We start from the raw sequence: 22,282 nt of genomic DNA on the forward strand, positions 1-22,282 counted from the left end.
AGCATAACAAAGACCGCCTACTTCCACCTCTGTAACATCACCTGTCTCCACCCTTGCCTCAGCTCATCTGCTGCTGAAACCCTCATCCATGTCTTTGTTACCTCTAGACTTGATTATTCCAATGCACTCCTCGCTGGCCTCCCAGAATCCACCCTACGTAAACTTGAGGTCATCCAAAACTCGGCTGCCCGTGACCTAACTCGCACCAAGTCCCGTTCGCCTATCACCCCTGTGCTCGCTGACCTACATTGGCTCCTGGTTAAGCAGCGCCTCGATTTCAAAATTCTCATCCTTGTTTTCAAATCCCTCCATGGCCTCACCCCTTCCTATCTCTGTAATCTCCTTCAGCCCCACAAGCGCCCCACCCCCCCCCGAGCTAGCTGCACTCCTCTAATTCTGCTCTCTTGAGCATCCCTGATTATAATCGCTCCACACTTTGGTGGCCGTGTCTTCTGTTGCCTAGGCCCTAAGCTCTGGAATTCCCTGCCTAAACCTCTCAGCCTCTCTACCTCTCTTTCCTCCTTTAAGACGCTCCTTAAAACCTACCTCTTTGACCAAGCTTTTGGTCACCTGCCCTAATTTATCCTTATGTGGATCAGCGTCAAATGTGTTATCTTAAAATACTCCTGTGCAGAGCTCTGGGACGTTTTACTATGCTAAAGGCGCTATATAAATACAAGTGTTGTTGTTGAGGGATAAATATTGGCTCGGACACCAGGGATAACTCCCCTGCTTCGAAATAGTGCCATAGGATCTTTTACATCCACCTGAGCAGACGGGGCCTTGGTTTAACGTCTCATCCGAAAGACGGCACCTGAGAGTGCAGCACTGGAGTGTCAGCCGAGATTGTTGTCCTCAATTCCCTGGAGTGGGGCTTGAACCCACAACCTTCTGACTCAGAGGTGAGGGTGCTACCAACTGAGCCACAGCTGAACTCAGCCAATTACTGCCCGATCAGCCTCCTCCCTATCATCAGCAGTGATGAACTGATCCATCGATGGGCATCCACTCACCAATATCCTGCTTCCCAATGTTCATTTTGGGTTCTGTCAGAACCACTCAGCTCCAGACCCTATTCACAACTTTGAGCCTGACATGAAAGCAACAGCTGGTTGCCAGAGGAGAGGGGGGGTGAGCAGCTGCTCTCAACATCAAGGCAGCATTCGACCAAATACGCACCATGGAGCCCTAGAAAAACTGAGGTCACCAAGGGATCAAAGGCAAAACCTTTCAGTGACTGGAGTCAAACCGGACCTGGCAGGAGTCGACAGCAGAGGCGGCGGCACTTAGAGCGGGACCTGAGGACAGTGCGGAGTGGAAGAAGTCAGCAGCAGAGGCGGCAGTACTTACAGAGCGGGACCTGAGGACAGTGCGGAGTGGAAGGAGTCGGCAGCAGAGGCAGCAGTACTTACAGAGCGGGACCTGAGGACAGCGCAGACCTGGAAGGAGTCGGCAGCAGAGGCGGCAGTACTTACAGAGCAGGACCTGAGGACAGTGCGGAGTGGAAGGAGTCGGCAGCAGAGGCGGCAGTACTTACAGAGCGGGACCCGAGGACAGCGCGGACCTGGAAGGAGTCGGCAGAAGAGGAGGCAGTACTTACAGAGCGGGACCTGAGGACAGCGCGGACCTGGAAGGAGTCGGCAGCAGAACTTACAGAGCGGGACCTGAGGACAGCGCGGACCTGGAAGGAGTCGGCAGCAGAACTTACAGAGCGGGACCTGAGGACAGCGCAGACCTGGAAGGAGTCGGCAGCAGAGGCGGCAGTACTTACAGAGCGGGACCTGAGGACAGCGCGGACCTGGAAGGAGTCGGCAGAAGAGGAGGCAGTACTTACAGAGCGGGACCTGAGGACAGCGCAGACCTGGAAGGAGTCGGCAGCAGAGGCGGCAGTACTTACAGAGCAGGACCTGAGGACAGTGCGGAGTGGAAGGAGTCGGCAGCAGAGGCGGCAGTACTTACAGAGCGGGACCCGAGGACAGCGCGGACCTGGAAGGAGTCGGCAGAAGAGGAGGCAGTACTTACAGAGCGGGACCTGAGGACAGTGCGGAGTGGAAGGAGTCGGCAGCAGAACTTACAGAGCGGGACCTGAGGACAGCGCGGACCTGGAAGGAGTCGGCAGCAGAGGCGGCAGTACTTACAGAGCGGGACCTGAGGACAGCGCGGACCTGGAAGGAGTCGGCAGCAGAACTTACAGAGCGGGACCTGAGGACAGTGCGGAGTGGAAGGAGTCGGCAGCAGAGGCGGCAGTACTTAAGAGCGGGACCTGAGGACAGCGCGGACCTGGAAGGAGTCGGCAGAAGAGGAGGCAGTACTTAGAGCGGGACCTGAGGACAGTGCGGACCTGGAAGGAGTCGGCAGAAGAGGAGGCAGTACTTACAGAGCGGGACCTGAGGACAGTGCGGAGTGGAAGGAGTCGGCAGCAGAGGCGGCAGTACTTACAGAGTGGGACCTGAGGACAGCGCGGACCTGGAAGGAGTCGGCAGAAGAGGAGGCAGTACTTACAGAGCGGGACCTGAGGACAGTGCGGAGTGGAAGGAGTCGGCAGCAGAGGCAGCAGTACTTACAGAGCAGGACCTGAGGACAGCGTGGACCTGGAAGGAGTCGGCAGCAGAGGCGGCAGTACTTACAGAGCGGGACCTGAGGACAGTGCGGACCTGGAAGGAGTCAGCAGAAGAGGAGGCAGTACTTACAGAGCGGGACCTGAGGACAGCGCAGACCTGGAAGGAGTCAGCAGAAGAGGAGGCAGTACTTACAGAGCGGGACCTGAGGACAGTGCGGAGTGGAAGGAGTCGGCAGCAGAGGCAGCAGTACTTACAGAGCAGGACCTGAGGACAGCATGGACCTGGAAGGAGTCGGCAGCAGAGGCAGCAGTACTTACAGAGCAGGACCTGAGGACAGCATGGACCTGGAAGGAGTCGGCAGAAGAGGAGGCAGTACTTACAGAGCGGGACCTGAGGACAGCGCAGACCTGGAAGGAGTCGGCAGCAGAGGCGGCAGTACTTACAGAGCAGGACCTGAGGACAGTGCGGAGTGGAAGGAGTCGGCAGCAGAGGCGGCAGTACTTACAGAGCGGGACCCGAGGACAGCGCGGACCTGGAAGGAGTCGGCAGAAGAGGAGGCAGTACTTACAGAGCGGGACCTGAGGACAGTGCGGAGTGGAAGGAGTCGGCAGCAGAACTTACAGAGCGGGACCTGAGGACAGCGCGGACCTGGAAGGAGTCGGCAGCAGAGGCGGCAGTACTTACAGAGCGGGACCTGAGGACAGCGCGGACCTGGAAGGAGTCGGCAGCAGAACTTACAGAGCGGGACCTGAGGACAGTGCGGAGTGGAAGGAGTCGGCAGCAGAGGCGGCAGTACTTAAGAGCGGGACCTGAGGACAGCGCGGACCTGGAAGGAGTCGGCAGAAGAGGAGGCAGTACTTACAGAGCGGGACCTGAGGACAGTGCGGAGTGGAAGGAGTCGGCAGCAGAGGCGGCAGTACTTACAGAGCGGGACCTGAGGACAGCGCGGACCTGGAAGGAGTCGGCAGAAGAGGAGGCAGTACTTACAGAGCGGGACCTGAGGACAGTGCGGAGTGGAAGGAGTCGGCAGCAGAGGCAGCAGTACTTACAGAGCAGGACCTGAGGACAGCGTGGACCTGGAAGGAGTCGGCAGCAGAGGCGGCAGTACTTACAGAGCGGGACCTGAGGACAGTGCGGACCTGGAAGGAGTCAGCAGAAGAGGAGGCAGTACTTACAGAGCGGGACCTGAGGACAGCGCAGACCTGGAAGGAGTCAGCAGAAGAGGAGGCAGTACTTACAGAGCGGGACCTGAGGACAGTGCGGAGTGGAAGGAGTCGGCAGCAGAGGCAGCAGTACTTACAGAGCAGGACCTGAGGACAGCATGGACCTGGAAGGAGTCGGCAGCAGAGGCAGCAGTACTTACAGAGCAGGACCTGAGGACAGCATGGACCTGGAAGGAGTCGGCAGAAGAGGAGGCAGTACTTACAGAGCGGGACCTGAGGACAGGGCAGAGTGGAAGGAGTCGGCAGCAGAGGCGGCAGTACTTACAGAGCGGGACCTGAGGACAGTGCGGAGTGGAAGGAGTCGGCAGCAGAGGCGGCAGTACTTACAGAGCGGGACCTGAGGACAGTGCGGAGTGGAAGGAGTCGGCAGCAGAGGCGGCAGTACTTAGAGCGGGACCTGAGGACAGCGCGGACCTGGAAGGAGTCGGCAGCAGAGGCGGCAGTACTTACAGAGCGGGACCTGAGGACAGTGCGGAGTGGAAGGAGTCGGCAGCAGAGGCGGCAGTACTTAAGAGCGGGACCTGAGGACAGCGCGGACCTGGAAGGAGTCGGCAGCAGAGGCAGCAGTACTTACAGAGCGGGACCTGAGGACAGCGCGGACCTGGAAGGAGTCGGCAGCAGAGGCAGCAGTACTTACAGAGCGGGACCTGAGGACAGCGTGGACCTGGAAGGAGTCGGCAGCAGAGGCAGCAGTACTTACAGAGCAGGACCTGAGGACAGCATGGACCTGGAAGGAGTCGGCAGAAGAGGAGGCAGTACTTACAGAGCGGGACCTGAGGACAGTGCGGAGTGGAAGGAGTCGGCAGCAGAGGCGGCAGTACTTACAGAGCGGGACCTGGGGACAGCGCGGACCTGGAAGGAGTCGGCAGAAGAGGAGGCAGTACTTACAGAGCGGGACCTGAGGACAGTGCGGAGTGGAAGGAGTCGGCAGCAGAGGCGGCAGTACTTACAGAGCGGGACCTGGGGACAGTGCGGAGTGGAAGGAATTGGCAGCAGAGGCAGCAGTACTTAGAGCGGGACCTGAGGACAGCGTGGACCTGGAAGGAGTCGGCAGCAGAGGCAGCAGTACAAATCCGGCAAATTCCAAAGGAACAGCATAAAAACAAGGAGTGTGCTCACAGGACAACAGGGAGGTGATTGGTGGGTGAGCATTAGTATTTTTTTCTCTCTAACTTAATTAGATAAACCAATTAAGTTAGAGAGAAAAAAACGCTAATAATTGTTTAAATAAAGACTTCAAGAGAGTGAGAGAAGCGGCCGGAGATAAATGTGAGCCTGACTTATAAGACTCTTAGGGGGGGAAATTGGGTTGCTTTGCGCCTCCCATTACGGAGCACAAAGCCCCTAGCGCCCAGGCGCGGCACTGCTAACACCTCCTGCGAAATTCAGCAGGAGGTTAGCGGCGCTGCGCCTCTGGTGATGACGTTATTTGACAGAGGTGTTGAAAATCATGATGGGTCTAGACAGAGGAGATAGAGAGGAACTGTTCCCATTGGTGAAAGGGTCAAGAACCAGGGGATACAGATTTACGGTGATTGGCAAAAGAACCAAAGGTGACATGAGGAAAAATGTTTTTACGCAGTGAGTGGTTAGGATCTGGAATGCACTGCCTGAAAGGGTGGTGGAGGCAGACTCAATCGTGGCTTTCAAAAGGGAACTGGATAAGAACCTTAAGGAAAAGAATTTGTAGGACTACAGGGAAAGGGCGGGGGAGTGGGACTAGCTTAAGTGGTCTTGCAGAAAGCCGGCACGGGCTTGATGGGCCAAATGGCCTCCTTCTGTGCTGTAACCATTCTATGATTCCAGAAGAAGATGGTCATCGTTTTCGGAGGCCAATCATTATAGCTCCCAGACATTGCTGCAGGAGTTCCTCAGGGCAGTGTTCTCAGACCAAATATCTGCTTCATCTTTGGCCTTCCTTCCATTGTAATGTCAGCAGCGAGGATGTTCACTAAAGATTCTAGAGTTCAGCTCCATTTACAACTCCTCCAAAAGCGAAGCAAGCCCATCGCAGCTACAGTAAGACCTGGACAACGAGCAGGCTTGGGCTGACATGTGGCAGGTTACATTCATGGCATGCTAGTGCAAGCAAGGATTATCTCCAACTAGAAAAGCCCAACCATCTCCTCCGATCTTCATGGGCACAACCATCACTGAGTCTTCCACCATCAACATCCTGGGGTCACAACTGACCAGAAGCTTAAGTGGACCAGTCATGTCTACACCATGGCTACAGAGCAGGGCAGAGGCCGTGTGCTCTGTGATGTGTGGATTACTTCCTGACTCCTCAAAGCCTTTCCACCATTTACAAAGCTCAAATTCAGAGTATGATGGAATACTCACCACTTGCCAGGATGGGTTCCGCTGCCAGAACACTAAAGAAGCTCAACAGCATCCAAGGAAGAACAATCTGCTTGATCAGTGCCCCTATAACAGGACTCAATATCCACCGTTCCACCACCAGCACACTGTGGCTGGAGTGTGTATGATCTACAGGATGCACTGCAGCAACTCAACAAGGTTACTTTGATAGCAGCACCCTCCCTTGTGACCTTCACCATCAAGAAGAATAAGAGCAGCAATGGTGTAGGAACATCACCACCTCCAAGTCACACACCATCTTGACTTGTACATATATTGCTGTTCTTTCATTGCTGGATCAATATCCTGGAATTCCTTGCCATACACCATTATGGGAGCACCATCACCACAAGAACTGTAGCAGTTCAAGAAAGCCACCATCACTTTCTCAGGACCATGAGGAATGGATAATAAAAGCAGCTTGGCTCACGTTCTGAGATTTAAAAAAATTAATAGGTAAAGTTCCAGCAAAGGTCAACACTTCAACTCATTTCAATTAAGTGTTTTCTTCACTACTTGAGCTTCAGTTGAAGTTTTTACACTCCATCCTGTTTCTAGTTAGTCAATCCATGAAGTAGCATTCACACCAGAAGTCATTGTGGACTGCACAAACAGCACTTCTTATTTTTCTCTCTTTCATCTTTGTATTGCAAATGTGTAGAAGTGAGGGGAAAAAACATAAAAAAGCAGCCATAAATAAAAGAAGCTCTGGAATATTTTGCATCTTCTCAATGCACCATGATGCAAATATCATTTGAGGTAACAATTCTGCCCTGGGTCTTTGTGGTAAACCACTGTATTGTATATTGCCACCTCTGGGTGGCGCTGTGTATGGAGGCATGCCTCAGCTGACTCCACCCACCACTGTGTGGGTTTCGTTCAGACTTGTTCAGTCACTCACGAAGAAGCATGGTCTCTTCTTAGCTAATAAAAGCCTTATTCATCTCTTCTTTCGACTCATCATCTCTTCTTCGACTCATCACCTTTTATGAAGTAATTGATAAGCGTATCAATTTTATTAGCTAAAAGTTAAATGGCGACACCTGAGGAGCAACAACAGCAACGGATACAGCAGACATTGCTGAGAGCCCTCAGACCACCACGCCTGGACCTCGACCCTCAAGATGTGGGTGCATCAGCCAAGTTTGAACACTGGCTGAGCTGCTTTGAATCCTTCCTCGCAATCTCACAGGTTACAGAGGAGGATCACAAACTGAAAATTTTGACCGCCCAGGTGAGCCATCAAGTATATATGCTAATCCGGGACTCTAATACGTACGTGGCGGCCCTCGAGCTACTAAAAGGGCAATATACGCGCCCAGTGAACACAATTTACGCCCGACACCTCTTGGGATCCCGCAGGCAGCAACCGGGAGAATCGGTAGGGGCATTTGCACGGGCGCTACTGGCACTCTGCAGAGACTGCGATTGTAAAGCGGTAACGGCTGTGGAGCACGCGCAGGGACTCGCCTGTGATGCCTTCGTCAGGGGCCTCCAGTCAGACCACACCCGGCAGAGACTGCTAGAAAGCAAGGAACCCGACCTGAAGACGGCCATTGCCCTTGCGCTCTCGTTAGAGGAGGCCCACCGAAACCTCGAGGCATACCCCCGTAACGGCGCCGAGACATGGCAATCGAAACCGTGGGACACGGGACCGCCGCCCCCGGCACCAACCGCTGCAGCGACCCAACCGAGACAGCAGCCTCCGGTAAGAACTGCTTCGATGCCCAGTAACCAGGCCCAAAAATGCTATTTCTGTGGCCAGTTAAAACATCCCAGAGCGCACTGCCCAGCTAAGACAGCTACCTGCTCGGGCTGCGGGAAGAAAGGCCATTACGCTAACGCCTGCAAGGGGAAGCCAGCCAGCAGCGCAGCGTGCGGGCCGTGGGAGCAGCCATCTTATCCGCCATTTTGTGTACCCCCGGCCGCATGGCATCCGCCGCCATCGTATCCAACGCACTCAACCGCCATTTCGTCACCGGAACCGACCACCGTCTCGGCGGATGACTATAGTGACTCACTAAGCCACATACTGGCCTCCGTGACGCTGGATCAAGCCCTCCCTCACCATCTATCCAGCTCCATGATGGATATCGCGGTAAACGGCCGCACCACCAGTTGCCTGATCGACAGCGGGAGCACAGAGAGTTTCGTCCACCCCGACACGGTACGTAGCCACTCCCTCACGATTCTGCCAACGCACCATCGCATTTCTATGGCGTCCAAGTCCCAGTCAATGGACATCAGCGGCTACTGTGTGGTGACCCTGTCAGTAGGGGGCACTGAATATAAAAAATTTAAACTGCTAGTCCTGCCCCGTCTTTGCGCTGCCGTCCTGCTAGGGTTGGATTTTCAGTGCCACCTTAAGAGTGTCACACTAGCATACGGTGGACCCCTCCCCCCACTCACAGTCTGCAACCAACAACTTTTAAATCGCCCGCTGCAAACCACCTGCAGCCTTTCCACATTAAAAGTCCCCCCCCCTCCCCTGTTCGCTAACCTCACCCGCGACTGTAAACCTATCGCTACCAAAAGCAGGCGGTACAGTGCCGGGGACAGAGCTTTTATCAGCTCTGAGGTGGAGCGGCTCTTGAAGGAGGGCATTATCGAAGGTAGCACTAGCCCCTGGCGAGCCCAGGTTGTAGTCGTTAAAACCACTGCAAAACGCCGCATGGTAATCGACTACAGCCAAACCATAAACCGGTACACCCAGCTGGACGCGTACCCCCTCCCTCGCATATCTGATATGGTCAATCAGATTGCGCAATACAAAGTATTCTCCACCATCGACCTTAAGTCAGCGTACCACCAGCTGCCCATCCGCCATGAGGACCGCCAGTATACTGCCTTCGAGGCAAACGGCCGCCTCTACCACTTCCTTAGGGTCCCCTTCGGCGTCACCAACGGGGTTTCGGTCTTCCAAAGGGAGATGGACCGAATGGTTGACCAGAACGCGCTGCGGGCAACCTTCCCCTATTTGGATAACGTCACCATCTGCGGCCACGACCAGCAGGACCACGACGTTAATCTAGCAAATTTCCTCCGTACGGCCCAACGGCTGAACCTAACGTACAATAAGGAAAAATGTATGTTTCACACCAAGCGCCTGGCCATCCTCGGCTGCGTGGTGGAGAACGGAGTCATCGGGCCCGACCCCGACAGAATGCGCCCCCTAATGGAGCTACCCCTTCCCCACTGCCAAAAAGCACTGAAGAGATGCCTGGGGTTTTTCTCCTACTACGCCCAGTGGGTGCCCCTCTATGCAGACAAAGCCAGGCCCCTCATCAAAGCCACCTCCTTCCCCCTGACACCAGAGGCGTGTGCAGCCTTCACTCTTATCAAGAACGATATCGCGAAGGCCGCAATGCACGCGGTGGATGAGTCCATCCCCTTCCAAGTGGAGAGCGATGCCTCCGACTTCGCCCTAGCCGCGACCCTTAACCAGGCGGGCAGACCCGTGGCCTTTTTCTCAAGGACCCTCCAGGGCCCCGAGACGAGACACTCCTCCGTCGAAAAGGAGGCCCAGGCTATTGTAGAAGCGGTGCGTCACTGGAGGCATTACCTGGCCGGGAAACGATTTACCCTGCTCACTGACCAGCGTTCAGTAGCTTTTATGTTTAATAATAAGCAGAGGGGTAAAATCAAGAACGACAAGATCTTGAGGTGGAGAATCGAACTCTCCACCTACAATTATGATATCTTGTATCGGCCAGGGAAACTCAATGAGCCCCCAGATGCCCTATCACGTGGTACATGCGCCAACGCGCAGAGTGATAGGCTGCAGTCCCTCCACAATGACCTCTGCCACCCGGGGGTCACCAGGTTTTTCCATTTTATCAAATCCCGTAACCTGCCCTACTCCATCGAGGAGGTCAGGACCATGACCAAGAGCTGCCAAATCTGCGCCGAGTGCAAACCGCACTTCTATAGGCCGGACAGAGCAAGCCTGATCAAGGCCACCCGCCCCTTCGAACGCCTGAGCGTCGATTTTAAAGGGCCCCTCCCCTCCGCTGACCGCAATGTGTACTTCCTCAACATAGTTGATGAGTACTCCCGTTTCCCCTTTGCCATCCCTTGCCCAGACATGACCAGTACCACGGTCATCAAGTGTCTGAATGACATCTTCGCTCTGTTCGGGTTCCCCAGCTATATACATAGCGACAGGGGCTCATCGTTCATGAGCGACGAACTTCGGCAGTACCTGCTAACAAGAGGTATCGCCACGAGCAGGACCACCAGTTACAACCCCCGGGGGAACGGCCAGGTGGAAAGGGAGAACGCGACGGTTTGGAAGGCAGTCCTCTTAGCACTAAAATCTAAGGGCCTTCCGACCTCCCGCTGGCAGGAGGTCCTCCCTGCAGCGCTCCACTCCATTCGGTCACTGCTTTGTACTGCCACTAATGCGACCCCTCATGAGAAAATGTTCGTTTTCCCCCGGAAGTCTACATCGGGAACCTCGCTACCGGCATGGTTGACTTCTCCTGGGCCCGTCCTACTGCGGAGGCACGTGAGGACGCATAAAACGGACCCCCTGGTCGAGCGGGTGCACCTCCTACACGCCAACCCCCAGTATGCCTGGGTGACATACCCAGACGGGCGGGAGGACACGGTCTCCATACGAGATCTCGCACCCTCGGGTACCCCTGAATTACCACCGTTATCCCCCTTACCACCGTTATCCCCCTTACCACTGTTATCCCCCACCACCCCTCCCAACCCAACCCTTGCAGACGGCATGCCAAAGCCCCAGGAATCTTCGCCAACCACCCAGACACCAGACCCGACGTCGGATGCTGTAACACCACCGCCGCCACCACGACGATCAGGACGTCAGACAAGGCCTCCTGATAGACTTAACTTGTAGTACCCTTCACCCCGCCGGACTTCACATTAAACAAGGGGTGAATGTGGTAAACCACTGTATTGTATATTGCCACCTCTGGGTGGCGCTGTGTATGGAGGCATGCCTCAGCTGACTCCACCCACCACTGTGTGGGTTTCGTTCAGACTTGTTCATTCACTCACGAAGAAGCATGGTCTCTTCTTAGCTAATAAAAGCCTTATTCATCTCTTCTTTCGACTCATCATCTCTTCTTCGACTCATCACCTTTTATGAAGTAATTGATAAGCGTATCAGTCTTCTCATGCATGCTGTCCTGCAAAAACACATTAAGCCAATAGCCACTGTCTGCTGTACTTTCCAGTAACCTTTCATTCCAGTGTTTTTATCATTTCCGTTTGGAAGTTCTGTCTTACAAAATTTCTAATTATTGGGAGTTTTCAGCACATCCAAACAATGCTGATTGAGGGCAGGGCTTCGTCAGGCTTGTTATGCAGATTTCCTCCGATTGTACTTTTTGTACCTTTATATTGGTTCGCATGCGGTTAATTGTGAATGCTTCCATTAAAGCACACTTAACCCTTGCCCTATTAAATAAACAGGAGCTTGATATGTGACTACAGCAGTTGAAGGATTAATTATTTGTAAAAGCACATTCAACAAAACATTACAAAACAATCACACATATTGACAAACTGGGTGTTGTCAGCAGTTTTCTGATCGGCAACATTAAGCATATGAGTAGCCATCACAATAAGAGCACACATTATCTTTCACAAACTAACTGGAACACAGTATAGAATATTTGTTGAGTTATTAACAAAGAAGATTTTAAAAATGTACCCTTTAGTTGTCAATCTTGCTCAGGAAGGCTGCAAGATTGGATTTTGCATGTAATGGAAATCTCAGACTGGAGCAGTGGAAGGTTGGGATTAGGACCTGCGCTGTGCCTGACCTGGAAATGTTTGATGGGGCAGTGTAAAGGGAGCTTTACTCTGTCAGCCTTGGATCAGAGGTAGCACTCTTACCTCCGAGTCAGTAGGTCATGGGTTCAAGCCCCTACTCCAGAGACTGGAGTACATAATCTAGGCTGACACTTCAGTGCAGTACTGTACTCTCAGGTGGATGTAAAAAATCCCATGGTACTATTTTCTCCTGAACCAACAGCACTAAAAACAGATGATCTGGTCATTTATCTCATTGCTGTTAGTGAGATCTTGCTCTGTGCTGTTTCCTACATTACAACAGAGACAGTTCAACAGCATTTCATTGGCTGTGAAGCGCTTTGGGCCACTGAGGTTTGAAAGGCATTATATAAATGAACATTTGTTCTTTATTGACAGCAAACCCAATACATACATATTACAATTAGGAATGAGCAGGTAGATGTCATATATAAAGAATACAGATCAGGGGATAATGGGTTAGGGTGAATACAACAATAGCTTGTATTTATATAGCGCCTTTAACATAGTAAAACGTCTCAAGGCGCTTCACAGGAGTGTTATCAAACAAAATTTGACACCAAGCCACAGAAGGAGATATTGGGGCAGATGACTAAAACTTGGTCAAAGAGGTAGGTTTTAAGGAGTGTCTTAAAGGAGGAAAGTGAGGTAGAGAGGCGGAAAGGTTAAGGGAGGGAATTCCAGAGCTTAGGGTCTTGGCAGCTCACGGCACGGCTGCCAAAGGTGGAGCGATTAAAACTGGGGATGCTCAAGAGGCCAGAATTGGTGGAGCGCAGTAGCCACACAGGTCACAAGTAACAAGGAACTGTATTATGATGGTTGGAAGATGAATGGTTTCTATAAATCGCCCAGTTCTGTTTATACAGTAATAGAGTGTAAAGTATTCTTTAGCATATTCTATGCAGATAGAATAAATCACACACTGGTTTTGGAATTACACTATTCGAATAGGAGCACATGAATGCATTTATAGGATAAACTCACTTATGTATGTGCTCATATGAAATTCTTCAGTCAGCTATTTTAACAGAGACACTGGGCTGGATTTTCTCAATGGAGACTTGGAGGCGGGACTGCTGCTTGTCAGGTCTATATCCTGCCTCCAGCATCTTCTGGCCAACCAGCGGGATTTTCCCGACTGACCTTGTTAAGCCCGCCCAGTGGGCTCAGCAGGCCAATTAGTGGGGAGTCACTGACAGAACACGTCAACGTCTGATGTGCTATCTGTCAAGACTTCTTGAAAGAAGAAATGTCAGCATTTGACAGCTCTGTGAAGCTGTCACACACTGACATTCTCTGTAGTTTGATGAGCCCTTGTGTTCAGGACTCATCAAACCTTTCAACTTTGTAGATTTCAGAGGATCCAACAGCTAGTCTGTGAAATCGACAAGGAAGATATTGGGACCCCTGATCCAGAGTGGATGAAGGCGGTAGGCAGAAACCAAGGTAAGTGAATATTTTTTAAACTTAACACTCACCTTACATACCTACCACTCCACACTTGCACCCATCACTCACCTCTACATCTTACTTTCAGGTCCCTCCGACCCGGCAGGGTTCTCCGAGGTCGGGAAGCCTTCACCTAAAAAGTTAAAATGGGACTAATCCTTTTTTTCTGTCTGTTAACTACCTGTTAACAGGCAGTTAAAAGGATTTAATCCCTTTCCCACCTCGAGGAGACGGGACCCAAAACAGCACATCTTCCCGCCTCCTGGCAAAAGGGCAGGGAGGCGGGATGGGGGCGGCTTTGCCATCCGCCCCCACTTTCTGCTACTTTACCGGCTGTACCACCTCCATACCCACCTCCTCGGGGCTGAGAAAATCCAGCCCATTAACTCTGTTTAAAATAGTGGACAAAGGAATGCTATACAATGGAAGAAAAAAATACATATTTATATAGCATGTCCTAAAATGTGATTCACAGCCGATGAATTCCTTTTTGAAGTGTAACTACTGTTGTGGTGTAGGCAAATACAGCAACCAATTTTCATAATCCAAGATTCCACAAACAGCAATGAGATAAATGATTTATTCAGCAGAATCTATTTTTGATAGTACAGGTTGAAGGATCAATATTGGCGAGGGCATGGGAGAACTCCCTGCTCTTCTTTGAAGAAGTGCCATAGGATCTTTTACATTCCATCAAGAAGGAAGATGGGGCATCAGTTTAACGGTTCAACTGAAAGACAGAACCTCCGACAATGCAGAACTTCAGTATGGCACTGAAATGTTAAGTCTTCACACTGTTGGAGTCGCTAGAAATCAACAGGCTCTGAGACTTTTGTTGCAGCAAAGGCAAAACGCGTGTTACTTTATTCACTCTCCATGAGGACTCAGGTTCTCAGCCTCGTTGCAGGGCTATAACGTCATCACGCTACCGACGCATGACGTCATCACGCTACCGACGCTCTTAAAGGGACCCTGCCCCGATAACCCAACCAAGTACGTACATATAACAACATTGGCTATACATAGTGAATTGTGTTTAGGTACATATAACCACATTGGCTATACATTGTGAATTGTGTTATTGTCCCTATGTGGTCTCCGCCACAACACAATAATAATCAATAAGTTGTTTGAACCTTAACAATAAAAAGTGCATTATATATTCATGGCCTTAATAGTCACACAGCATAATTGCAAGACTTCTGTCTATATATGTAACATAATTTTTTAAGCCGGGATTTAGAAGCACAAGCAGTTAGAAACTGTGGTACAGGTTGAGCGCCCAAAATCCGGAGTTGTGGAATCCTGAATGTTCAGGAATCCAGACTCCGAGACAATTGGTGGCAGGGTCGTCCGGAATCCGTAAAACGTTCCGGAATCCAGACACCCTGTTTCCGCCGCCAGCCAGGCCCAGGCATTTCTGGACTCGGAACATGTTTCTGATGTCCGAAGTCCGGAAATGCCCGAGCCTAGGTTGCGATATTTCCGGACTTCGGGCATCAGAAACACATTCCGAAGTCCGGAAAAACCTGAAAACCGGCTCGGCCTCGGTCCCGAGGTTGCTGGATTCGGGACGTTCAACCTGCATTGATATGTCATGGGATCAGTTAGTGTGGCCCTTTGTATTTTTGCAGGTGATGTGTTGTGATTTTGAATGCGTCATCATTTGACGGGTAAGGTTTTATAGAAAGTTTCGTAAACTCTGTTGGTTATGATCTGTAACCACTTGTCCTTTCATGGGAAATTTTGCTTTGAAAGTTGAGATAAACCGTACGCATTGTTCCAAGTAATGAACTGGGCCTCACAACATTTTTAAGCAATAGCATTGATAATAATATACTTCTGATGGGTTAAGATATAAACATTCTCAATGGAGATAGGAATCAGAGTATAAACTGAATGTCATTTAAACTACATCTCCCCACCATTATCCCGAATGTATTTTGCCAGGTATGAGCTGCCAATGAAACCCAACTTTAGGAAAAAACAAATCCTTCCAACATCCATTTCAAAGACACAGATTATTTTGAATCTCTTATTTCAACATTGCATAATTTATTCAGATTCTAATGACCTCTGCGCTTTGCTCCATGTAATTCTCCCTCAGAAAGCCAGGATCAAAGATAAATGGGGAAGGTTAATGATGTGACGAACTAAAGATGTACCGTCAAAATGGATGCACCATGCTTAAACTGATTTAAAAAAACACAACAGTTCTGTGTGTGTCATTTTTTTCAGAAGGTATGTTTTTTGTAACTTCTACCTACCTATTAAGTCACTGTGGATTCAACCATGAGTAAAAACCTTAAAGTTTGCAGCTTTTCCCCGTCCCCAATTCTGTTAATTAAACTGGAACAAATTGCAGCATCCTCAACATTTTAATGTTGTACATTTTTACATATTGGACTGCTTTTTGCTTCTGAAATATTTGAGTTGGGCTACAAAAAGTGACATAGCATTAATTAACTATGTGAGCTAGAAATTTCAGCTGCTCCCCTCAATCTATGTAAATGATAGATTACATACTGTGGGAAGATCCTCAGGACAGCCAAGTCTGGGTTTGCCTGGTTCCCATCCTGGCCCCTTGATGATGACGGAAATTTTGTTGCTTATGCCAGGGGTAGCCCAAAACGTCTTCCAAATATAAAGCAAGTGATGGAACTGGAAAAAAAAAAATCAACAAAAGTTACACAAAATAAAATGTCATCAGCCTCTACTCATCTCATTCTTCAAAATGCATAAAGAGGACATAATCACAGTCAAGTACCGAGTAACCTCATTAGACAGTATGGGTGGGAATTTTAACCCCCAAGAACAGGTGGGTTGGGGGAGGGTGGGAAAGTAAAATTGTCTAAATTCTCCAACCCGACCCCATCCCACCCACTTCCGGTTTTAATGGAGGCGGGTCGGGAGTTGGGCGGCCAACCCGGTCTCAGGAGGTGGGTTGGTAACTACAATCTTTTAAGGAGGCAATGTTCCTCCATTTTTACTATATTTTTACTTTTAATGCATGGATGCAAAAGGAGGCGAGAAGGGCCGGATCCATGAAGTAAGTGCCTTCATTGCACTGCTTGTGGGCCACGAGGAGCAATACTGTTTCCCCCCAGGCTCAACAAGCTTACATCCACATGATCGGGCCCCTGTGATCGGTCGACCACCATCCCCGTGATGTCAGACTTGCCTGACATTCATTCCTTGGCTGTTTTCCATCCCGACAGCCAGCCAGCTTATCAATCGGGCTGGCTGTTGGGTGGGAAATCTGTTGAAAAAATGTAAAAGATGCCATGGTGTTAAATTTGGCAGGACATGTGGGAAACCCATACTTCCGGGTTTCCCATCTGAAAATCCACCTCCCTTCTCCCTTCTCGGCCTGGAATAAATATCGGGACCTATAGGTCAACTTATATGTCAGAAATCATATCGAAGTCATTATTCATACAGAATTATTTATTATCAATTGGAATCTGTTTTATAATCTGCCTTTTTTTTGAAAAACAAATACAATATGCAACAATCCACCACTAATCTGGAAAGAACAGGTTCCCAGAAAATCCCACACATGCACACTGAATAAGAGCGTCTCCCCTCCCCATAACACACTGATATACAACAACCTCTAATGTATTACAAGCGTCATTTTTTTTATTTTTCAATAGCTTTAAAACAAGGGCTTACAAAGTAGTTCTATATTAGAACCAGGGCTGTCCATAGTGGTCAAATCCTGGTTATGAAATTTTTAGTTGCAAGCCATATACTGAGGGATCAACTAAGGAAAATAACATAAACATAACTAAAAACAGCAATAAAGACAGAAAATGCTGGAAATACTCAGCAGGTCGGGCAGCGTATGTTGGAGAGAGAAACAGAATTAATGTTATCAGGTCGATGACCTTTCGTCAGAACTGTTGAAAGTTCATTGAAAGTTCTGACGAAAGGTCATCGACCTGAAAAGTTAATTCTGTTTCTCTCTCCACAGGTGTTGCCTGAACTACTGAGTATTTCCAGCATTTTGTGTTTTTATTTCAGATTTCCAGCATCCGCAGTATTTTGCTTTTGCTAAAAGCAGCAAGTTGCCCTGCAGAGGTTGTCAAGTAACACAAATACATTGGTCCAGATTCCTGGGGACTTGCACCATTGTAATTGCCCTTGAACGAAGCAAAAGAAAGTGGAAATTATGGAATAAGTGATTAATACCATTAATTACATAACTCCAGATTTCCTTGGGACTTTTGCGCCCTCTGCCATTACCCTCACTGAAAAAAGTTAGAAGGTAATTATCGTAGCTCTGCCCTCCCATTAAAATCCACGGTGATCACGATTTTCCTGCATTTAAGCCAGTTTTCACGTTGCTGCCACTTAGACTTATAAATAATGGCACTGGTGGCCTGGCAGTGGTGTGATTCACTGCTCCAAGATCGGTAAGGAAAACAGAGAGCCAAAAATCAAATTGTATTCAACTGATGATATTTATCCTTTATTCGGAAGTTTGTTGCTGTAATTTTGTGATGGTGACTATCCTGGGAACGTTTCACCTGCCTCAAATCACGAAGGAAAAAAGCCATTTATAACTATTTATTGAGTCATTTATTTAGCTGTGTAAATCATTTTTCTTGATCTTTCATGGGCACGTGAATACTTTAGCAGTACATCAGTTTAATACAAAGCTTGATTGTCAATTAAAGTTTATTGAAGAAGTTACACCTCCATTCACTGCAAGCCTCCAGATGGTGAATATTCTATATGTCATATTCTAAGTAAAAAGCAAAATTTGGAGCAAGTTAGCAATGGCAAGGTTGTTGCACTAGCTGGGGAGATGGAGATTTACGATGTATGTCATCGATCTCGCCATTTCAGGAAAATTTGGGTTATTATTTCCTTCTCTCAGAGCTACTTGTGCCCTTCTTTCTCTTTTTCTTCATCTTTTTCTTCTCTGCATTTCTCTTTCTATCTTCACACCTGCCTGGCTGTGTGATTTAGGATAGTTTTCCTTTGCTGGCTCTCACTAATGAGTGCAAGGTATCAACAGAAAGGCAAATAATTACCAGCACAGCGTTTATAGCTTTGAGATCATGTTCCTGAGAATGCAACATCACAGTATCACACACAAGACACCTCATGCATGTGGGAGTGTTGGTAGGCCAGCTTAGAATGCCAGGTCTATATACTGTATTCTATACTAATTGAAAATCTTAAGTTATTCACTAAAATGGAAACTGGACAGTTCTTGTAGGATTTTGAGAGCCTGTTGTCTGGAAACTTGGCTTTGTAGCACTGCAAACGTGGGTGGATACTGGCTGCTATCTTATCTGTTTTTCTCATTTGTATCTGACTAGGACTGTGTGCTTGTCAGTAGCTGCTTTCACTGCAGTAAGTACATCTGTTGTTGAAGGGAAGAAGGCTGCACAACTCAATTACTTTAGGAGTATATAAGCAGATGTGTTTGTAGGTCGATATATTCAGCACATAAGCAATTAAAACCGACTAAATTTCAGATGTTAACCAATGTGAATTCCAGAAAAAAAATAAACAATACAAGGAGGTGGTTGGTCACGGCAGCCTCTCCAGGTTAGAACATAAAAAATAGGAGCAGGAGTAGGCCATTTGGCCCCTCGAGCCTGCTCCACCATTCAATAAGATCATGGCTGATCTGATCTTGGCCTCAACTCCACTTTCCCGCCCGCTCCCCATAACCCTCGACTCCCCTGTAGTTCAAATATCTGTCTATCTCCACCTTGAATATATTCAATAACTCAGCCGCCACAGCTCTCTGGGGTAGAGAATTCCAAAGATTCACAACCCTCAGAGAAGAAATTCCTCCTCAGCTACATTTTAAATGGGCGACCCCTTATCCTGAAACTTATGCCCCCTAGTTCTAAATCCCCCCATGAGGGGAAATAGACACCTCCGATACATAACCTGTCTGAATGGATGCCCTGAATAACTCACCAAAACCACCAGATTATTCAGGTAAATAGTCATACTTGACTGTGAGGGAAATGTACTTATCAGGTGGAGAAAGAAAAGGTAAATGTTTTCAATGCTTATTTATATACAGCATTACTTTTGTTAAACCATGTGGCCATTCAAATTGGAATTGCCCAAAATAAAAACAGAAAATGCTGGAAACACTCAGCAGGTCAGGCACCATCTGTTCTGACGAAAGGTCATCGACCTGAAACGTTAACTCAGTTTCTCTCTCCACAGATGCTGCCTGACCTGCTGAGCATTTCCAACATTTTCTGTTTTTATTTGAGATTTCCAGCATCTGCAGTATTTTGCTTTTTTCTGTGACAATGCAGGACCTGGAGGAAAAGCTATTGCCGCAGATGCATTGGCTGCATGGGGACAGGTAGAAATGAAACAATGCAAGGGCAGTCCCATGAAAGTGGTTTACATAGGAGAGCTGGTGGAGGATGGCGTGAATGCTGCAGAGGAGTCAAAGAGAACGAGAGGGGATAATGCACTTTCATCAAAATCATAAAGGGATACAGAAGGTGATTTTGATCTAAGTAGTGTCTGTGCTATGGCAAAGGTGGAAACTGGACGAACAGGATTCAAACAAAGACTTGTGGGAGATGAGCACACAGTTGGGAGGAAACAACATATTCAAGGGCCTAGAAATTGGGTATCGCCCCGCTTGAGGCGTTAGAACTGGCGCTGCGCAAAGTTTATAGCCAGACGAAAGCTATCGCCGCCTGGCGCGATATTGGGTTGCATCGCCCCCAAAGAGGATTGAGGCGCGAATTCAGACGTTGCACGGGCCTCCTAAGGCGCAAAACTTCCGGCGCTACCCAATATCGGCGCAGACGGGCACAGCGCAGGTGATCTCAATTACCGATAACCACGAGACTTCCAGGCGCTGGCCGGCTCTTAAAGGGGTGGGTCAGTCAGCCTCAGCTTCCACACGCAACGCCCTGTAGGCCTCAGAATCGGCGCTCTTCCTTCTCTGGCGCAAAAAACTTGGTCAGGATGGAGAAGGTGAGACAGAGGGCAGAGCGCTTCAGCATTGAGGCTCTGGACCAGTTGGTGTCCGCAGTGGAGCGCCGTCGAGATGTTCTGTATCCTGACAATGGCAGGAGGCTGAATCAAAAGGATTACCGCCGAGCTTGGAGGGATGTTTCTCAGAGGGTCAACTCCAGCAGCATGGCAACCAGGAGCCCTGTTCAGTGCAGGAAGAAATTCAACGACCTCACTCGGGTCGTTAGGGTGAGTGTTGTTTATGCAAACTTCTGATTCCCTCCATCTGCACCTGACTTCGCGCACCCTGTTGCCGTGATGCCCCAATGGCCATCTGTCAGCAAGCACCCATGGCCCTTTCTGGGCACACACATGGACATTTGACTCAAGGCATCATGTAAGGGCTCTTGCACCATGGGGGGCATGAGATGATCTCTCAAGGCATCATGTAACAGAGTTTCCCCTTCTTTCCCCTGCAGTCCAAGCTGGCGACACTCCGAAAGGACCAGCGGCGAACCGGTGGCGGACCTCCACAAGTGGCCACTCTCACGGATCTCGAGGAGAGAGTGCACCAGATTCTTGGAGGACGTCTGAGTGGTCCTGTTACCACTGCAGCTGCCGACCCCCTTCTTGACAGCGAGGGTAAGGCTCTCACCTTTTTCAGCTGTCTCCTTCCACTTGGTCCCCCCGCCAGCATGCTTTCTCAGCGTGCAGCCATGTCAGAGCCTTGCCGCAATCTGGCATGCCTTGCCGCCAGCCTGACCTTTTGCTAAAGCCACTCTTCCACTTCCCTGCTTTCAGATGCTGCATCACCAACTCGGGATCTGCGCCCTGAAGCTGCCAGTGCCAGTGCCTCCGGAGGCGAGGATCAGGAGGAAGCCGGAGCATCCGTTCCAACTTCAGGGGTGCGTACACATCTGCAGACTGGGGATAGTAATTCCCTGGAGGGGAGGGGGGGGGGGGGGCTCTGCTGATGAGCCAGTTGCCGGAACAAGCGGCATGCAGCAGCGCGGGGGGTGGGTAGGCAAGTTCGGCCACCGTCTCCCCAGAGGGCAAGGCAGGTAGTGATGACTGCTGCACAGAGTGCAGAGGAGGTGCGTAACCTGGCTGAAATGAGCACCCAGGCCCGGCTCAGGCACACTGAGCTGATGGCTGCAGTGGGGAGGATGCCTCAGTCAATAGATACACTGGCAAAGAGTGTGTTGGACTTTGGAGCAGCAATGGAGAGGACTGTCCAGGGCTTCGGGGCAGCAATGGAGAGGACTGTCCAGGGCTTCGAAGCTGCTATGGAGAGGACTGTCCAGGGCTTCGAGGCTGCTATGGAAAGGACTGTTCAGAGCTTCAGACAATCCCTGGAAAGGTCTGTCCAGGGCTTGTTCGAGGCAGTGGAACGACTGCTCCGGCCTTGTCCGAAGCAATGGAAAGAACTGTCCAGGGCTTCTCCGAAGCACTGGCACCTGCCACACAGGTCCTCACTGCTGCCACGCAGTCACTTGCTGGCCTCGTCCACACCCAGATTGAGGCAACGCGAACTCTCACTGCAGCCACCCTATCTGCATCAGCTAGGATCACCCCGGGCCCTTCCAGTACCATACAAGGCCAGGAATCAGTGGAGCAGGCGATTGTGGCGGATGAGCCGAACCGGTCCCCTCAGAGAGCCAGTGTGTCGTCCGACCATGGTGCAGGTGTCCTCTCTCGGCAGGTGACCATTGCTCATGCCAGCGCTGGTATGTCTGCAGTGCAGCTGCCACCACCTGCAGGGCACACTGCTTCCAGCCATGCTCAGATCAAGCAGCCTGCGTCCGCACCCTCCAAGACCAGAGGTCGGCCAGGCTGTCCCTCAGGGGCTTCTGCGCTTCCACACAGTCAGCAGGCGTCCCCCAGCCTTTACCCCGCCACTGGGGTTCAATTACGTAGGAGCAGCAG

The 22,282-nt window shown here is 50.1% G+C and overlaps 1 protein-coding gene across 2 annotated transcripts in view; it reads right to left on the minus strand.

Annotated features, from left to right (window-relative positions):
* Positions 1-22,282, minus strand: part of agmo (alkylglycerol monooxygenase) — a 530,082-nt gene that overhangs the window by 174,400 nt on the left and 333,400 nt on the right. For both annotated transcript variants that reach the window (XR_015078446.1, XM_085988392.1), the window contains exon 9: positions 15,926-16,060. Coding sequence is in view for 1 of the 2 variants with exons in the window: in XM_085988392.1 (XP_085844518.1) it covers positions 15,926-16,060 (135 nt within the window). In the remaining variant the exon portion in view is untranslated. The remainder of the gene's footprint in view (positions 1-15,925; positions 16,061-22,282) is intronic.

Source organism: Somniosus microcephalus, chromosome 5, assembly GCF_052327205.1.
Source record: "Somniosus microcephalus isolate GS21.2 chromosome 5, FLI_Smic_1.0, whole genome shotgun sequence".
In the NCBI taxonomy this organism is placed as follows: Eukaryota; Metazoa; Chordata; class Chondrichthyes; order Squaliformes; family Somniosidae; genus Somniosus; species Somniosus microcephalus.